We start from the raw sequence: 19456 nt of genomic DNA on the forward strand, positions 1-19456 counted from the left end.
TTTTTAATCTTGAAATTCTTAATATATGTGATTCTCCCACCAGATTCAATTACATATTACAGGCTCATACTTTGTTGCAATAAACTAAGATGTATCCTTTGGCTATCCTCCAATTCAACACAAGTTATAATTAATAGTATTAAAATTAACATTAAATGCCAATCTAAATGCATTGGAAATTCCTAAAAGTATCAAAGCTAAAAGACAAAGAGATGGGGTAAAATAATAAGAAGCAACCATGTATATACATAAGTAATGAGCAGTGTAATATTATCTTCCACTGGGTGATGCCTGCGGGTGCTGTATCGTTGTCTAAGTCATAGGCAGAAGTGGCCCACTTCATGCTGGTGCACCAATTGGGCTGTCTTTCGTTCACTATTCTCTGGAAGAAATCTGTTGAAAAGATTTTTTTTTATTCGATCTAATCTAAATTATTAAAATTCTTTTACATATATAAGAATTTAAATCTAAAATCTTACTTAACTAATATCATTTTGCGTAATACTATGACTAACTTTCGATGTTTCTTGAAAAGATTGTTAATTGAGCTACGTAGTAGGATAACTTGCTGTATAGCATTAAATGCTTATATATTAACGACCCCATCATCATATGACGGTTTATTTTATAGGATTTCAAAATAATATATATCAATAAATTTTACGGGGAAATAATTTTAATACAGTATTGGCGCATCAATGTACATAAATATAATTTTTATTTTGCACATTTGCTTGCATATGATATTTCAAAAATTGTTATTAATAACTTTTTCTTGAATAGGAATAATACCAAATTGCTTACAATTTTATAAAAAATAATGATGATTTTGGGTTAGGAAATCTCTGCTGTAGTGGTTATGTCGTTTCTGACCTCTGAATGTCAAATTTTGTTACTCTGGAGCTCTAAAAAATTGCTAATGGCAGCCTTTGATAATGTCAAGTTGCTCCATGCATTTGTCATTCAAGGAACAACATTCACCAACTTTTTTGATACTCTAAAAATTGCTAATGCCAACCTTTCCCCTATATATATCAGCTTCAGAAAAATACTAAGAAACCACGCGAAGGACTTAGGGGTTTGAGAGAGAAAGAGCACAATGAAGAAGATGAAGACGACGTAAGGGAAGAAGAATGTGTGAGAGAGGAAGAATAGAGTAGAAAAAAAATTAGAAAAAAAACAAAAGAGAGAAAATATAACAATCGATTAGGAGAAGTTTTTTTTTCTTAGAAAAATAGTTAGAAATTCAACCATAAACTCAAGAAAACCCATATATGAAAATATTCAGAATTTAAATGTAAGTTTTTATTTTTATTTTTAATGTTAAATTTAATTAAAGTTTTATTTTAATAAAATAGAAATTATTTTTATTCATATATAGTAATTTAGAAATAATTTATTAGTAATGGTTAAGTCTGTAATAAATATGATGTAAATATTAATGATGTAAATTTATGTAAAATTAGAAATACTATAGTTATTATAAGCTATGGTTATTAAATTAGATAAGTTTTAAATATTTGTAGGAAAAATAATATATTATTGTATATTTTTCAATTAGTGTTTTTTGAAAAACAGTATCATTTATGCAAAAAAAAAAAAACTAATTAAATTCTTGTATATAATGTAAATGTATATATTATAATAGAATTGATTAAAAATTTAAAATGCCCGAATTATTTATTATGATAAAGAAATTTGTTTATAGGAATTATAATAAAGTATAAATTTTATAGTAGTATAGCAATTATTATTAAAATTTTTAAGTTATGTAGTATTTTTATAATATGTTTTGGTTAATTATATTATTTTCTTAAAATTTATAACTATTATTTTTGAAACTTTATAAAAACATTGGATCTTAAATGTATTTTTTGTGATATGATTAGTTAGATATATAATAAGTCATAAGAATTGTTTATGTTTATATTTTAGTTATGAAATTTTATAGTAGTTATTAATGTGTAATTTTTAGTTATCAAATATGTTTTGAAAATATTTAGGTTAATTTAGTAATTTATTTATGTTGAGGTTATTATTATCAATGCGCATGCAACAGAGTAATTATTAATTTGCATTAGAATTGTTCTTTTTTTTAATTAACAACATTATTGTAATTTTTTTATGTTAAATTACTTAATTAATATTTTTATGATTTATAATAGATGATGAGATTATTAAGCCCTCATCACTTATCAATAATATTACTTAAACTAAAAATAAATGACATTTTATGACATAATGACCTTCATCGAATTTTTTAAATTTGACCAAGGCAAATAAGCTGTCTACTTGTTAATGAACTTGTGGAATAATGGAGGCTTGAAATGCACATATTTCACGTAATGTGTCAAGATATTTCTATGTTGTTTGGACTTCGAATCAATAGTGCACCAATGATTTGTTCTTTACAAATTTATTTTTGGTAGTAGTTCTGGAAATGTGTGAAAAATTAATAGGCAACCAACCTCAATCAAATGACATTGAAAGATAAGAAATTAAATTAAAGTGGCTTACACAACACCTTGGTTGACTTTCTATTAATTCTGAGATTATGATATAACAACATGCTGATGGGTATACATATTTTTTGTTAGGACATGTTCTGAAGCCCAATTGAAGTAACTTAGTGTTTTGACATATGTGAATCAAATTGGCAATTATAGTTGGGGTTTAGCATGTATAACATTTCTTTATAGAGAGCTAGATTGTTATTCTAAACATGATGCTAAAGAAATCTGTGGCTGTTTAATATTTTTACAGGTGTGGACATGGCATCGACTCCTGTGGTAGGCTCCAATATTAAGGAACCAATAATATTTCTACTCGTTCTTAGATAAAGATACTTTCGATATATAGCGAATATTTTGTTTAAGGATATTGAAAATATCATATTGGCATTAGATCATATGGATGTTCATGAGATAAATCGCTACTAGAAAAGTGCTATTTACATGGGATATTGTGTGTTTTTTTTTTTTTAATTTCTGAAAAATCTGTCTGTAATACAGACAAATAAAAATCTGTCTGCAGTTTTTTTTGCCATTTGGCGCGAAACTATATAGACAGGAATTACAGACAGTTTTTTTTGTCTGTAATTTAAAAATTAGGGGAAAATTAGGAGCGGGAGTTACAAACAGATTTTTTTGTTTGTAAATATTACCCCTTTTTAAGTGACTTTTCATGTGGCTATTTATAGACGGAAAAATCTGTAAATGGACTTGACGAGTTTATAAACAAAAAAAAATCCGTCTATAAATAGATATTTAAAACGCACCATTTCATTAAACTATTTATAGACATATTTTTCCGTCTGTAATGTCTGAAACCCATAAAACCGCGCTTCCTCCTTCTCCTTCCTTATTTTTCATAAATCTCTCTTTCTCTCTCTCTCTAGGAGCTTAGTTTTTTTGACCTTTGTGAGTGATTAGAGCATTCGTTTGTCAAATAATTTGCATCATTGTGTTCCTGGTACGATACTCTAACTTTAATCGGTTTAGTTTTTTTTTTTTAATGTATTTTAGAGACTTAAAATTTCTAAGATAGAGTTGTAGGATTGGAGATTGTATGACTGGGGGGAAGGGCGTAGAGGTCCTTCTTCGAACCTAATTATTGTGTGTTGTGGGATTGTTTGTGTTTGTGGACTTTGTAGAATATGCATGTTGTGGAGTTACAAGGAGATGTGCTCTAGAATGGTTTAGGATTATGATGTGTTTATATTTTATGTATCGATTAATATATTGTTATATAATATATTAGTTATGTGTGGTGAAATTTTGATATTTGTAAAAAAGTGGTAAACAAATGTAAGGAAATTGACATGTATTAGGGGAGATTCTGCCAAAATTTATATAAAAAATTTGTGTAATGTATAATAGAAGGTTGATACCACATTGTGTATTTGTATTATGTTAATATAGTTCTTGATCCAGATGTTTATCAGAAATCGTCAGTGGATGTATGATAGGTTGCACCCAAGTCGGGGGGAATAAAACCAGAATTCTTTGAGGTGTAGAGGAATTCATACGTTTATGTTATAATTCACAGCAATTCATCACTAACCAAAAAGTTATGTGTCCATGTTCGAAGTGCAAGTGTAGAAAGTTTTTGGATATTAATTCAATTAGATATGATTTGTTTAAGTTTGGAGTTAAACATGATTATTGGATATGGACTGAGCATGGAGAAGTAGTTAATGTGGAAAATCAAGTAGGAAATTCAAATATATTGCAATCAAGAGAGGATATAGGTAATGTAAGTTGGGAAGAAAGTAGTAGTCGTTATCGAGAAATGGTTTATGATGTTGTTGGTCCTCAATTTGGAATTTTTCGTGATTTCGAAGCTGAACAAGAACCTAATGTAGATGCTGCAAAGTTTTATAATATTTTAGAAGTAGCAAACAAGCCTTTATGGGATGGGTGTATGCATTCAGAGTTATCTTTAGTTGTAAAAATGTTAAACATAAAGTCAGAAAGTAATCAAAGTCAGAGTTCATTTGATCAATGAGCTACATTAATTAGTGAGCTTAGTCCCCAACCTGACTCCATCCCAAAAGACTTTTACCAAGCAAAAAAATTAGTTTCCAAACTTGGATTAAAAGAAGTCAAAATTGATTATTGTTTGAAAGGTTGCATGCTCTATTACAAAGATGATGCTGTTTTGACCAATTGCAAATTTTGTGGAGAGCCTAGGTTTAAACCAAGAAGATGTGGTAGAAGTGGTAAACATAAAGATGTACCGCAAACTATAATGCATTATTTGTCTTTAATTCCTAGGCTAAAAAGGTTGTATGCGTCTATGAGTTCAGTTTCTTACATGATGTGGCATGCTGAAAATAAAAGGAGTGATGTGATAATGACTTATCCATCTCATGGTGAGGCTTGGCAATATTTTGATCAAGTGTATCCTAAGTTTGTATCTAATCCTAGAAATGTAAGGTTAGGTTTATGTGCTGATAGGTTCGCTCCAAACAATCAATTTAATAAATCATATTGTTGTTGGCCTATTGTTGTTACACCTTTTAATCTTACCCCTGAAATGAGCATGAAAAATCCATATTTATTCTTGACTTGTATAATTTATGGTGCAGAAAATCCAAAAGCTAAAATTGATGTATACCTTCAACCTTTAATTGATGAGTTGAAAGAGTTATGATGTGAGGGTGTAGTAACTTATGACCTATTAAGGAAGCAAAATTTTAATATGAAGGCAGCACTGATGTGGATGATAAATGATTTTCCTGCTTATGGAATGTTGTTTGGATGGATGAATCAAGAGAAATTAGCATACCCAATTTGTATGGAGGATACAAAGACATTTACTTTAAAAATGGAGGAAAAAATTCATGGTTTGATTGCCATAGGAGATTTTTAGATCTGGAACATCCTTATAGGCGTCAAGCCTACAAATTTAGGAAAGCAAATGTTGAGAATGAGGATCTTCCCATCTGTTTAAATGGTCATCAAGTATGGGATAGAGTTAGACACTTGCCAAAAATAATAGAAGTAGGAAAATCCATTAGGTTTCCTGGTTATGGGATGACACATAATTGGACCAAACAAAGTATATTCTGAGAGCTCCCATATTGCAAGGATAACTTAGTTCGTCATTGTTTAGATGTGATGCATGTGGAAAAAAAAATGTATTTGACAATATCATGAATACTGTAATGGACAATAATCAAACTAAAGATAATATCAAGGCAAGGAAAGATTTAGAAGAATATTGTAGGCGTCTAGAATTGAGGTTAAAACAACTTGCAGATGGTCGATGGTCAAAGCTAAAGGCAAGTTACACTCTGACTTTACCACAAAGATAAGATGTGTGTAAGTGGGTGAAGGACTTAAAAATGCTTGACAGTTACGCTTCAAACCTCGGTCGTTGTGTGAATGTTGAACAAGGAAGATTTTTTGGAATGAAAAGTCATGATTACCACATATTCATAGAGTGTCTTCTACCTGCTGCATTTAGGGAACTACCTGACCATGTTTGAAAGTCATTGACTGAGTTAAGTGAGTACTTTAGGGACCTGTGTTCACCTACTCTCAGGATTGAAGACCTATTAGTTATGGAGAAAAATATTCTTGTGATTTTGTGCAAACTAGAGAGAATACTTTCCCCTAATTTCTTTGACTCCATAGAGCACTTGCCTATACACTTAGCGTATGAAGTACGTGTATGTGGACTAGTACAATATAGGTGAATGTATCTGTTTGAACGAGAAATTGGAGGGTTCAAAAGGACTGTGAAAAATAGAGCTCAAGTGGAAGGATTCATATGCCAAACATATATATTAAAGGAGGCATCAAATTTTTGCACATACTATTTTGAACATCATGTTCAATCTAGGGGGACTCAGGTTGGTCGAAATGATAATGCGGGAGAAAGCAGTAATGAGTCAACTCTATCTATATTCAACCAACCAGGTCGTATATGTGGGAAATGCGAAGAATGATGAATCTTAGGTGATGAATCAGATGCCGCTCACTTGCACATCTTATTAAATTGTGATGAAGTTCAACCATTCAGAACGTAAGTGACTTATGATTACTTTAATGACTTTTTCTGATCATGGTGGTTCAAATCTAATTAATGATGTTGCAATGTTTACAGATATTTTGAACAAAATTATATGGTCACGAATCCCTTAATCAATTTTCATCATGGTTCAAAAGTTATGTACGTTGTGAAATTTCCCTAACAATTTAGTTTATCCACTTTTTAATGTTATTTTGTATTCAATCAATTGACATATATAATGGTATGTGTAGGTGCGTGATCTTAGTAATGGTAACACAGATCTTGACCTATATAACTTATCCAGAGGTCTAAAAAATAAAGCACATTGTTGGCCAATTTACTTTGTTAATGAATATAAATTCCAAATTGTTGAATCATGTAAAGGGAGAAAAATAGATAATAGTGGGGTTAGTGTGAGAGGAAATTCAAGTCATGGTGACTGTGATTTATAACACCTTAATTTTAAATTTCTAAATAAATATGTTTTTGCAAAGTTCAGAGTAGTAAAAATTTTTCATTCAGATAATTGTTCAAGCACAATTTCATAAAATGTTTCAAATAAGAAATTAGAGTACAATTTGCATCATTACTTGCTACAGGACTTAAATATACGTCAGATTTTTAGAATAAATTTCTTAGTCCTATAGCAGTTTCATCCTTCCTTCCTTCAAGGGTCTCGGTACTGATCGTCTTGGTTACCCAAAAAATAAACGTAAGGGTGAGTCTTTTACACTAGTATAAACACACAGACAAGTATTAGACTCTCCTGACTCATTATACATAAATTCTAATCATATTAGGAGCATATGTCAACGACCATCATGCATCCAAATTCTCAATCACAATAGGTGCGCTCACTGCACCAATTACAAATCCACACATTTACACAAACACATGTGCGCTCACTGCACGTAGCCACGCTCACTGTGGCACTGTGATCACATGTTCTTGATGCCCTCGACCTCAGGGACTTAGTCAGTTATACTATGGATGGTCGCCCGAATAGCTCCCGCTCTAAGGATACAACATGTGCGGTATTGAGCCCCCCAGGCAAAGGTGTTAGTCAGAGGCAGAGTCAGGAGGAGAGTGTTTGGCCTGTGGTGCACCCATGCTCACTGTTGGTGTCACCACCACCCTCTCTTCCCCAAGGTATTACTACCGCCCCCATCTTTCACACCCCAATGTATCTCTGAATCATTCATAGTTTCCACATCCAAACATGTCGCAATCACATCCAAACATACCATTACACTCATTTTCAACCATTCAAGATATTCAATCATTCACCCATAGCATGCCAACACAAATGTACAATAACATTTTACTCAACATTAATCACATTCTCATTTCTATCACATGCAACATGGGTTTCTCATACAATGCCTACCACATTCAACTTATCACACAATTCACACAATGTGCTGGAGGTCAGACACCTCTGGACTCAGCCCAACTCGTACAGTCCATCAGATACATAACCTCACCTCCAATTTCTATCACATTACCATATTCATTCAAATAAACTTATTCCGAACAAAGGTAACTAGAGTAAAGTCCTCCCCTTACCTCAAAATGAAGGATCGCCACGAAATGTTGATGGAATCGCTTCCCTATATGAATTTCGTCCCTAAAGCACATGGAAATCCCGAGAAAACTTAGGGGGAACTTCAGAAAATGAAGGAGAGGGACGAAAATTGAAACCCTAACCATAGAACTTACCTCCAAAGACTCCAAACATATTTCCAACCTTCAATCAAGCTCTTAAACGTCCTTGGAGGGCTTTTAATCGGTAGGAATGGGTTTGGGTAGAGAGAATCGCGAAGGAGAGAGAGGGAAATCGTGAAAAATAATCCTCTCCTCAAACCCTAACCCTTTGGTCGCGACACTCTCGCTACAGCGACACTTTCGCTGCAGCGAGGCACCTCTCGCTGCAGCGACGCCCTCTGTTGCTGCAGCAAAAAAACTCAGACAAATATGCACTTTGGTTTATGCAGAATCTCGCTACAGTGAGATTGCACTCAAAAATGCACCTTAAACTGTCGCTCTATCGCCACAACGAGACGTCTCTCGCTACAGCGAGAAGGCGACAGTCGCATGCCTTCCTGCTAAGGACCTCTCGCTACAGCGAGAATGCCCTGCACCAGGACTTAACCTATTTCTTTCAATCCAAATTCCAATCACACACACGTATACATACATTTGCATATATCTGTATTCACACACACATTCCCATCAAATTAAGGCACATCCATACATCCATATCACCATCAAGTCAATCATCATACCACAAAAATAAAAATAAATAAATAAATAAATAAATATATATATATATATATATATATATATATATATATATACTCAAATAATATTACATTTTTAGGGCGTTACATGATTGGTATGGAAAACTTCATGAAATAGTTGAGCTTGAATATGCTGGTGAAACCATAAAAATGATTGTCTTATTTAACTGTGAATATTTTGATCCAACACGCCCAACAGAGACATGTAAACATAACTATTACAATATAATTGAGATTAACCGTATCAAAAGATTTAGAGGCTTTGACCTCTTCATCATTGCACAAAATACAAGACAAGTATATTTCTTATCTTACCCTGAAAAATGTAATAAAAGTTGGAGGATTGTAATAAAAAACTAAACCAAGGGGTCGAATTGAACGTGATGAAGTAGGTGATGAAGATGCATATCAAATTGATGACTCAATCCCTTCACGTGTAGTAATAGACATTGTTGTCCCTCCAAATTTATCTTCTCCTTTGAATGAAATTGAAATAATTGACTCTCCTACCCAAGTTTTAAGAAATAATGAAAAGGATGACATGACTGAAGATGAGGAGGAAGGATTTATGGATGAACTTTCATCGAGTGATGATGAAGGTAGTCTTGAACTATTAGAGTAAATGAGGTAAATTAAGTAAGTTTGTCAATTTACTATGTTTTCATGATTATTAATTTTGAGTTATCACCAATATTAATTATATTTTATAGCGATTATGGTTTTTGTCTCTAAACATATATTGTATTTGATTCAGATATGACAGGTAAAGGTAAGAAGGGTGTTACTCAGCGTCCTGAACGTGGTAACACTTCTTCATCCACTGCTCCCACCTCGACCTCTACACTTGCTATAGTGCAGACCTTCCAAGTTAGGGGGCAGGAGCTATTTATCATGGTGCCCAATCCTAGGTATATTGCTCCTTCTCCTCTAGTACAACGAGTTTCACACTCTGCACACTGCCTACTACAAAGGCCACACAGTCACCTACTACACAGGGCACAAGAGAGGGATCCATTGTTGTCTTAGCTGTAAGTGGGCAGCATTCATCATAGACACAGACATCATCAAGATCGTTACAAACTTTGAGATGGGATGGATCCACTTGGTAAGTTTCCTTCAAAATATGCCTAACATTGCGTATTTTATATGAATGTTATAATAATTGTTTTATTTTATTGTGTTACAGTTGGATGCCACCACAAAAAGGTCTCCACCAGGTCACAGATACCATTAAGAAGATGTATGATGCACCTTATACAAGTTTTGCAAAGGTGCCGAAGGATACAAAGATAGAATGGTTCAAAGATTAGAAGGTAATAATAGTGTATTAATTTTAACTAAGTGTAATTACATATGACTATTTGTACCTCTTCTAATGAAATTGTGTTTATGTAGAGCAAGTTCTCCATTCTTCCCAGGACGAAAAGATGATTTTCAAGGCCTAGAAGAGTCGCACTGTAAAGCCACTAAGACAGATGTACACTGAGGCTCGTCAGGACCCTTCTACTGCTGATTGGATAGCACCCAACTTTCTTCATGCCTTACAGAAGTATTGGGGTACGGATAAGTTTAAAAATCTCTCCGTAAAGAACAAGACAAACAGGGCATCTAATAAAGGGGGATCACTGTATACTGGTGGGTCTACGACTTTGGCTGACACTAAGGCGAACTTGGTATGTGATTTTAAAATTCATTTTACTCTATTTATAATTTTATATTTGAGATTGTGATTTATTTCGAATTGCAGGAGAAGTCGTTGAAGAGGCCACCTACGACTGAAGAGTTGTTCAAGGAGACACACACTCACAAGGGAGACAAAGACCTGTGGGTTGATACATGATCTCAGGTCATATATGTAAGTCATTCTTATTGACACTATATGTTATTATTAGTGATTTATTAAATAGTTCTCCACACTAATATCTAATTATCTGAACTGAATTGTAGGATAACTATGTTCAAAGGCTTGAGGAGGCATCTTCTCAGGATCCAGAGTCAGTTGATGAGGATACTATGTGGTCACAGACAGTGGGTGGCCTTTATAAAGGTCATATTTATGGCATAGGGGTCCGCTTTGCAGACTCCATGTCCCCTCCATCTGTCATCGGAGATGCCCCTTCTCTTGCACTTGAGTAAGTGGAGGACATGGTCCGTACTCAGGTCCATGCCCTCAATGAAGAACTCCAAAAGCAGAATGAGGAGATGTGGAAAACCAAGGAAAGTGCATGGAAGAAGAAGTGGGCAAACAAAATGGAGAAAAAGATAGAGAAGAAGGTAGCATCGAGAATGCAAAGGGAGATCTAGCAGCAGATGAAGCAACAACATATGCAGATGCATGCTTATTTTGAGCTCATAAGAGCAAGCAGTTCCACACCTCTTCCTCCTCCCTCACCTGCTCCAACACCACCGGTTTTCAACTGCATGCATCATTCCTCTTCTGACTCCTCGTCTACTGATGATGATACTCCTTCGAATAATGATCATACAGATTATTCATGATGAATACCTGTGTTTTATTTTTAACATTATTTATTTGGATGTTTTTGTCTTCTTTTGTAATAACATTTAAATTTTATATTTTATAAATTATTTTTGAATGTTTAGATGCCCAATTTATAGTTTTTATTATGTTTATAAATTGTGATAACTAGGAATAGGTAGAAATAACTATCTATATAAATAAAAAATACCAATAATAGTAAAATATATCACAGACGGATTGCATCATTTTTGAATGTTTAGATGCCCAATTTATAGTTTTTTTCATCTGTGATTTACAGAGGGATTTTTCTGTCTATAATTTACAGTGAATTTTTTCGTTTGTAACTTATAGACGGATTGTAAAATCTGTTATCCGTCTGTAAATCTGTCTATATATACAGGTTTTTTAGTAGTGAATATTATCTAACATTTTTATATGTATGTTAAATTTGTCTCTACAAAATGTTTGATATTGATTATAACACTAAAATATTTTATTTATTGCATTTTTTGTGAACACTATAGATGTGGATGATGAGATTGATGTTGTAATTCTATATGACGTGAGAGGTGAACGACTGATGAACCCATATTTTTACTGATATTTTAGCATAATTCTAACTCATTTGATAAAGAAAATATATGAAGAAAGCAGAAAAATTTAGAAAAAAAGAATGATTTGAAGTTTTCTTTCAATTTATAGTTATTTTAGAAATTGTGAAATTTTAGCTTAGAAATTAAGTTTTTGATCTTGTTTTTGAAGGAATAATTTGAGCAAGATTCATGGAAATAAAGGCTTGATGAAAAGGAAGAGGAAAGTAACAAGTTTGGACTCCAAAACATAAGAACAAGGAAATGCAGGCTGGGCGTGGTCACTATTGTCAGTGAAAGTGATCACTCTAGAGCTCAAAGAAGAAGTAAAGCCTGGGCGTTACCACTTTTGCCAGGAAAAGTGAGAGTTCCAGAGAAACCTCAGACTCAGCATGCTTTGCGTTATCACTTTTATCATTAAAAGTGAGAGTTCCAGAGAGGCAAAATATCAGGATGCTCTATGTTACCACTCTTATCATCGAAAGTGATCGTTCCAAAGAGCCTTCAACTTGGCGAGTTGTGCATAGTCACTTTTATTCATAAAAGTGATTATGCGCAACCACTTGACCTCTGCGTCAACACTTTTATCAGCAAGAGTGATAGTTCTAGAGAGCTCTCAATTCAGCAAAGTTGCGCGTGGCCACTTTTTCTCATAAAAGTGTTAACGCGCAACCAATCAACCTTCTGTGTAGCTACTATTTTTTAGGAAAGTGATAACGCTCAAATCTGGAAAATTCTATAAATACCAGAAACGCTCAGATTTTCGGTGATTATGTTCATTTTCAGTTTTGTTAGTTAGATTCTCGTTGGAGAGAGTGATAGAGAGGATTGGGGAATCGAATCTTGAAGCTTCATGAAGAGACATTGGAGTGGAGCTTGCTGCCATGACGATTCTGAGTTTCTTCTTTTCTTCTTCTTCTTTCTCTTTCTCTGCTTCCATGTCTGTGTAATTCTTTGTAGTTAGGAGTTTATGGAACTCGAATTGATGTATTGATTGGATTCTTGCTTCTAAAATTTGAGTATTTGAATTAATTGAGTTGTTAATTCTGCACTTTACTTAATCTTTGAATGAGAATTCATTTGATTAACCTTAGAGGAACATTTGCCAATGAGAATTGGATTTGATTCTTTAATCTGAATTAACAACCAAAATTAGGGGTTTCTTAGGGATAAATACACTTAATTCTGTAATCCTAATGTTCTAAGTCTTAATGCAAAATGAAATTGAACTTCACCTAAGGGATTAGGGTGGTTTAGTTGCTTGTTAGGGCCAATGAGTTAAGGGATTAACCTTTGACTATTAATATGAGAAACTGATTGTCAATTAACCAAGTTCTTGAATGTTTAGAGGTATAATTGAATTAATATTGACATTCTTGTGAAGTAAATTCCTAACTATTCTTCATTCCTATCTCAATCCATTACAACTTTTATACTCTGTTTTTACTGCAAGTTAATTCTTCGTATTGTTCTGGTTTATTGCTATTACAGATTACTAATCTCATTCAAAATTCGTATGGCTCAAATGGTTGTAATTCTGTGAATTGATACTTGAAATCTAAATTCCCTGTGGAGATGATATTTTGTTCTTAAAAATTACTCATTACTTACTGCAATCCTAGTGCACTTGCTAGTGTTGGATTGTCAACAACAACGACTAGTGTGTTTAACTCTTAGCCCTTTGATTTGTTTTGAAGAATATATATATGTCCCATCAACTTGTAAAAGTGGCTTGCAGTATCAAAATGTTTTAATACAAGGACCAAAACTCTTAAACATTCAACATAATATTTGAACATTGGAAAATAATTCATCATTGCAAAAAGCCTTTGCAACATCCAATTAAATAACAGATCCTCAAATAACGTCACACATTGTTATACACCATTGCGGCAAAGCTTCAAATAAAGCTCTCCACTGACCAAATATTTTTCAATTGCCTTTTGCTTTGCCAAACATTGTCGTGTATTGGAATCGAGACTGAATTTTCCGAACCACCAATTTTATTTTAAAAGAAAGATCAAATTCTATCATTGGCTTTATAAATTCTATAGTTGTATCTACATTCAACTTTCCGTGCTCTTGAAAAATCCTTCTACTAGTACAAGTGTGTGGGCTGTTATACTTTATAATTTTTCAAAAATACTTGTTATTTCTGAAACTAGCTCAAAAAAGCCATATGCAATTTATGTCATACCGAACATATTTGCAATAAAATGTATTTGACTTTTACTCAAACATTTTGTAGTCTACTCCTTTTCTTATATTGTAATACTTTATTGTTTGTATAACAATTTCTTTGTCATTGAATTGCCTTTCAACATGCAACTCACCATCTATATCACAACCTATAATGGTGAACATATGTTAATTAACAGAACTAACATTAAATTCACCAACATTATTGTAAAGTTCACATGCCCTAAGTTTTCATACTATAGAAATTCAGATGTACACATAACATCAAGATCTAAATCACATATCAAGGGTGACTCCTTAAATAGATGTTGCCCAACCAAATGGGACAACTCATCATCAGCATCATCATTAAAATCCTCATCTTCACTTTCCTCATCGCTTTCATATTTTTCTTCAAAGTTGTTGTCATCACTTTTGATATTGTTCTATTCTTATTCTATCTCTTTGTCTAACATAGTGCTTGCATATGCTTCTTGAACCTCACAATTTTTTAAAACAACATACAACTCAATGATACAACATGAGAGATGCTATTGTTGATGTATCCAAAATATTTATTAAATATTATCATCATTGGTTATTAAAATTGTATGATATTACATGAAATTGCCAAATATCAATTTTGGAAACCGATAAATAATATACTATTTTTAAAAATTAAACTTCAATATATTTACTAAGCTAATACTTTAAATTTCTAAATGATATATATATGAAATATGCACACATATTAATTTCTCCTGTACAAATGTCATACCTTCATTCGTATTTATTACAATCTCACTCATCATTAAAGTAAACTAGAATTGTCACACTCATTTTTTTTTTTTGTATGAAACACAAATGAATAAAACTAAGGAACTAAAATGTTTCAAAAATTTTCATGAGTGACTTGTTATTAATGAAGATTGCAATATTTATAGTCTTAGCACTTAAGATTTGTCAATAACAATTTTTATTTTAAAAAAATGTTATTAGCAATTTATTATTGGGTTGGATATTTTTGTGATAATTTAATATGGCATAGGTCACCACCACAATGACCTCTTGACTATCTGAAAAACTTTGTTTTTAATAAAAATTACCAATGGCATTTTTTTATTGTATTTTTTACTTTTTTTTCTTAAAAAAATATATAAAAAAAAATATAATTTATATTTATTTTTTTCTTAAAAATAAGTTTGTATTACATTTTAGTATAAATTTTGATTAACCGTATAAAACTTATAATTTATCACATTCATTGAAACTTGATTCTATAGTCAACTATTTTTTATTCAAGTTGGCACAGTAATTAAAATATCTTTACATCTATTTATGCGATTCTAAGATAAATTAAATTGCACTAGCAATTACAACTAAACCACCTAGTGGAGCAAAATCAGAGATAGTTATTGGCATTTATGAAAGCAAAACTCCCCCGTTGTGCCTATCCCTTAGGTTAAAGTAAAATACTAAAGTTATGAAAAGTTGTATGTCTTTTTAGAAATAAACTGTATATCCTCGTTTTTTAATACAACTAATTATAAGATAGAATCGTAAAATTTTAAGCCTTAATATAATCACGTTGGATTGGAAATTTTGATAACCTTAGCGTTTTACCATAGGATTTTGGATTCACCAAGTTAGTCCCCATATAAAACCCTTCAATAAATGGCTCAGGAGTAACTAGAGAAATGCTTGCCATTACGTTGTTTCGCTTTTTCTTCAAATGTCTTGCTACTTAGGTTTTAGTTCTTCCTCAATGGTACTGTACAAGCTTTCATATCTTGTTCAAATGTCTTGCGCTGCATTTAGGTTTTAGTGCATCCTATGAATGTCTAAATATTACAGAAAAAAATGCAAATTAAATGGCATATATCACCGTAATATCAACAATAAAGAAAAAAGGCCATCACTGATATCATAGCACCAAAAAATGCAAATTAAATGGCAAATATCACCGTAATGTCAACAATAAAAAAAAGAAGGCCATCACTGGTAACATAGCACCACTTTTCTTATAATAAAATGCAAAATTATTGATTTTGGGTGTTCTCGAGAATGGATAATTAATCGCTTTGCACAATATAGGACTGTACTATCATAGCATAGCACATTTCTTAAATAATATTCACATAAAATAAGTTAACACTAGCTTGCTGCTTCAACTAGGCCAAATGTTCATTAGTTAAGAATTTAACGGTGCCACAAGTCCATATTTCCATTCCTGTTGTGACATTCAGCCCATAAGCATATAAACACTAACAAGAAAGTCTTTTCATTACTCTTTCTGCCTATATAACACATTATTCATATATAAAACAAGACACTAGACAACACAGATAAAAGTCCACAAAAGGAAAATGATCATCAGCATGCAAATTGTTACAAACTACTGGGGTTGATTGACCTTTATTACACACACCCACAGAAGTCCCTTCACATGGTGGCTTCTGAAGATTTTTGAACCCACATAAGATGATTCACAGGGAAGAAGTGGCACACTGGAGCCTCCCCAGGCTTGAACCCAAGCTGCTTAAACAGAATGTGATCTGGGCTCCAATCAGATGTGTCCAAGTGGCAAATTCCAAGAGCTTCAATTTTATTGTCTCCACTCTCACCACCTAGTGTGACCTCGAACACCTTACTCCCTGTGGCTATGAAGTGGCAATAGTAAACAGCATAGGGGTAAGGAAGGGGATGGCAAGCTACCCATTTTGGAGCATTGATATCTTGTGATACTTCCAAAATGGTGTATTTTTGTAGAGGGATACTTGAGGGTGTGGGGTAGGTGGTCGTGAGAATGTTGTACTTTGGTTCTGAACCAATGATGTTGGCAACGAATTCTAGCATGGACTCTAAAGAGGTAACACAAGTCTTGGTCTCCCCCGTGATGGTTTCTGCTTCACATTGTTCAAGCGTGCCTCTCATGGCATTGGCTTGAGGAGAGTCTTGAGGGATTGAGAAGAGTTGAAAAAGACTTGGGAGTTGTGATGTTGAGAAAGGAATAGAATCGGCTTCTTTTCTTGGTAAGAAGTGGGAAACCTCTTGCACGGGAAATTGAAGGGTCATCACATTCCCAACATAAAGATCATCCAAGGCAAAAAACCCTACCTTGAAAGCCTCTATACGGGACTCCATTGCGTTTTTTTTGGAACCGGTTGTACCGTATTGGGTCATATAAGGGTGAGCGGTGTCATCATGGGATGACTCTTCAGGAGCATTTTTGGCATCAGATATAACATGGTTAGAATTGTGGAGAATGAAAGGTAGTTGACTGGTTTCATGGGCAGGAGTCTTTATGTAGCCAACTACGTAAGGTGCATTGGAATCATGGGTGCGGTCCCCATACTGGGCTATGTAAGGTTGATTGGCTTTGGAGGCAGCACTAGTTCCATATTGATTATTGGTTCCATATTGATTGAGGTTTTCGTGGTGTGATGGATGCTTGTGTTTGGGAACAGTATATGAAGCTATGTAATTAGATAGAGTGGGTTTTGAGTGGGTTCTGTATCCGATGAGGTAACTCTTATCATTGGACACTGGTGAGGCTTCGTACGAATCCACTTGTCTCTCGGGCCCCATTGCGTTTTTCTTGGAACCGGTTGTGAGGTATTGGGTGATATAAGGGTGAGCGGTGTCATCATTGGATGACTCTTTTGGAGGATTTTTGGCATGGTTTGAGCTATAGACAATGAAAGGTTGATTGGTTTCATGGGCATGAGTTTCTATGTAATTAGATTGAGTGGGTTTTGAAGAGGTTCTGTATCCGGTGAGGTAACTCTTATCGTTGGACCCTGGTGAGGCTTTGTACGAGTCCACTTGTCTCTCATCTCCCATCTCTACCTTCATTTCTCTCCCATGGATGCCGCATCCATTCTACAATGCATGTAGCAAATGAGTGGCTACTTTCGAACTTAATATCTTTTGAAATGAGTGAAAAGAAAATACTTGTAAGAGAACATAAGATTAAAACAAGTAACATGTTTTCCTTTTCATTTTTAACAATAAAAATAGGAAAAAAAAAAATCCATCTCTTCCTTTATACAGTGAATAATGGAAAGATGTTTCTCGATCTCTTAAAAATAGTGGGTTAAGATTTTAACATAAAAATTAAGAAATGTATTTAATTATATAGTTTTTATTAAAAATATTATGAAATTTTCTATTATTCCCATTTTAAATTTTTATACAATAGAGAAAAATAAAAAATGAATTTTGAAATAATAATTATTTTAAAGATAAAACTAAAAAAATAGTCTTACCTTAAAATTATAAAATAGTTATTATTTTTAAAAAATAAAATTAACCAAAGAGACTGTTTTTGAGACAGAGAGAGTACATTATTTCTTCTCAAACCTCCTACAATATTTTTCTAATTTATTTTTATTTATCATATCATTTATTTATTTCTCTATTTTTTTTATAAGACATGTTATAAAATATTCCTATATTCTAGAAAATGTATCTAATATCACCCCAAGTTTTTTATTTTATATAAAAAATGAAAAATGACATTTTAACAACCTTGAAAAACATGACTATTTCACTACAAGACTGTCCCGTTTTCTTTCGAGTGTAGGGTATGAAAAATTGATGTGGAACCGATTTTGATAATTTTATTCCTTTCTTTCATGGAAAATATTATTTGTAAATAAAATTGTTATCGTGATTTTAGAGTGTTCTTTAATATATAGGTCCTCTAATATGTATATTTTGAAGTTTTGATTACAAGTATTCGGAACGATAAAATAGAAACTAATGGATGGGAGAGTCACTTCTACTTGCTATATAACAAATTAGGCCCTATTTTAAAGGTGTATAGATTACTTCTTACTAATATTTAAATGGTAAAAAAGAGCAACGACACCCTCTATAAATATGATAAAAAAAAAAAAAGGCTATTGGTAATGGTTTTGTAGTATATAATATATAGAAGATATTTATGAATGCAATTGATATGTTTCAACAAAGATGTATGAAAATTGCCCCAACTTGGTATCATTGCAAGCTTAATACAAAGCATAATTGAATTACCATAAAGACCAAAAGGGCGAGAGAAAGAAACCGAAGTGCAAGTGTAGGAGCCATTTTATCTGCTATGAAAGAAAGTCTCTTCACTATGAAGTGAGGACGTGTTTCCTTTGAAGAGAACTACCCTTTTTATAGGCATTAATGAGGTTTCATCCATCTAATATATGGTGTATAATAATCCGAATACATTAAACTAGGAATTTAGTAGACATTAAGGTACACTATAAGTCTGCTAACAAAAGGGTATTGGTAATTGTTCTGTTGTATATAATATATTACAACTTGCTTAATAGTAACCACTAATGAATGGAGTGTTGCAGTTTATGAAAGAGATTATCATAATCATCTTA

At 32.8% G+C, this 19456-nt stretch overlaps 1 protein-coding gene across 1 annotated transcript; it reads right to left on the reverse strand.

The window, feature by feature from the left end:
* Positions 1–16511: 16511 nt before the first annotated feature.
* On the reverse strand, positions 16512–19163 carry LOC113865178 (BURP domain-containing protein 11-like). Its single transcript, XM_027499570.1, has 2 exons — positions 19110–19163; positions 16512–17951 (listed from the first exon to the last, which is right to left on the reverse strand). The coding sequence occupies exons 1-2, from the start codon at positions 19161–19163 to the stop codon at positions 16512–16514; spliced, it is 1494 nt and encodes a 497-aa protein (XP_027355371.1).
* Positions 19164–19456: the final 293 nt, after the last annotated feature.

The sequence above is a fragment of the Abrus precatorius genome, unplaced genomic scaffold, assembly GCF_003935025.1.
Source record: "Abrus precatorius isolate BTA unplaced genomic scaffold, Abrus_2018 Scaffold4, whole genome shotgun sequence".
Taxonomy (NCBI): Eukaryota; Viridiplantae; Streptophyta; class Magnoliopsida; order Fabales; family Fabaceae; genus Abrus; species Abrus precatorius.

Excerpts from the sequence above, each read along its gene's own strand:
- LOC113865178 (XM_027499570.1), bottom strand. The coding sequence starts at position 19,163 with ATGGCTCCTACACTTGCACTTCGGTTTCTTTCTCTCGCCCTTTTGGTC. Across the intron at positions 17,952-19,109 it reads TCGCCCTTTTGGTCTTTATG|AATGGATGCGGCATCCATGG; the intron begins GTAATTCAATTA and ends CATGCATTGTAG.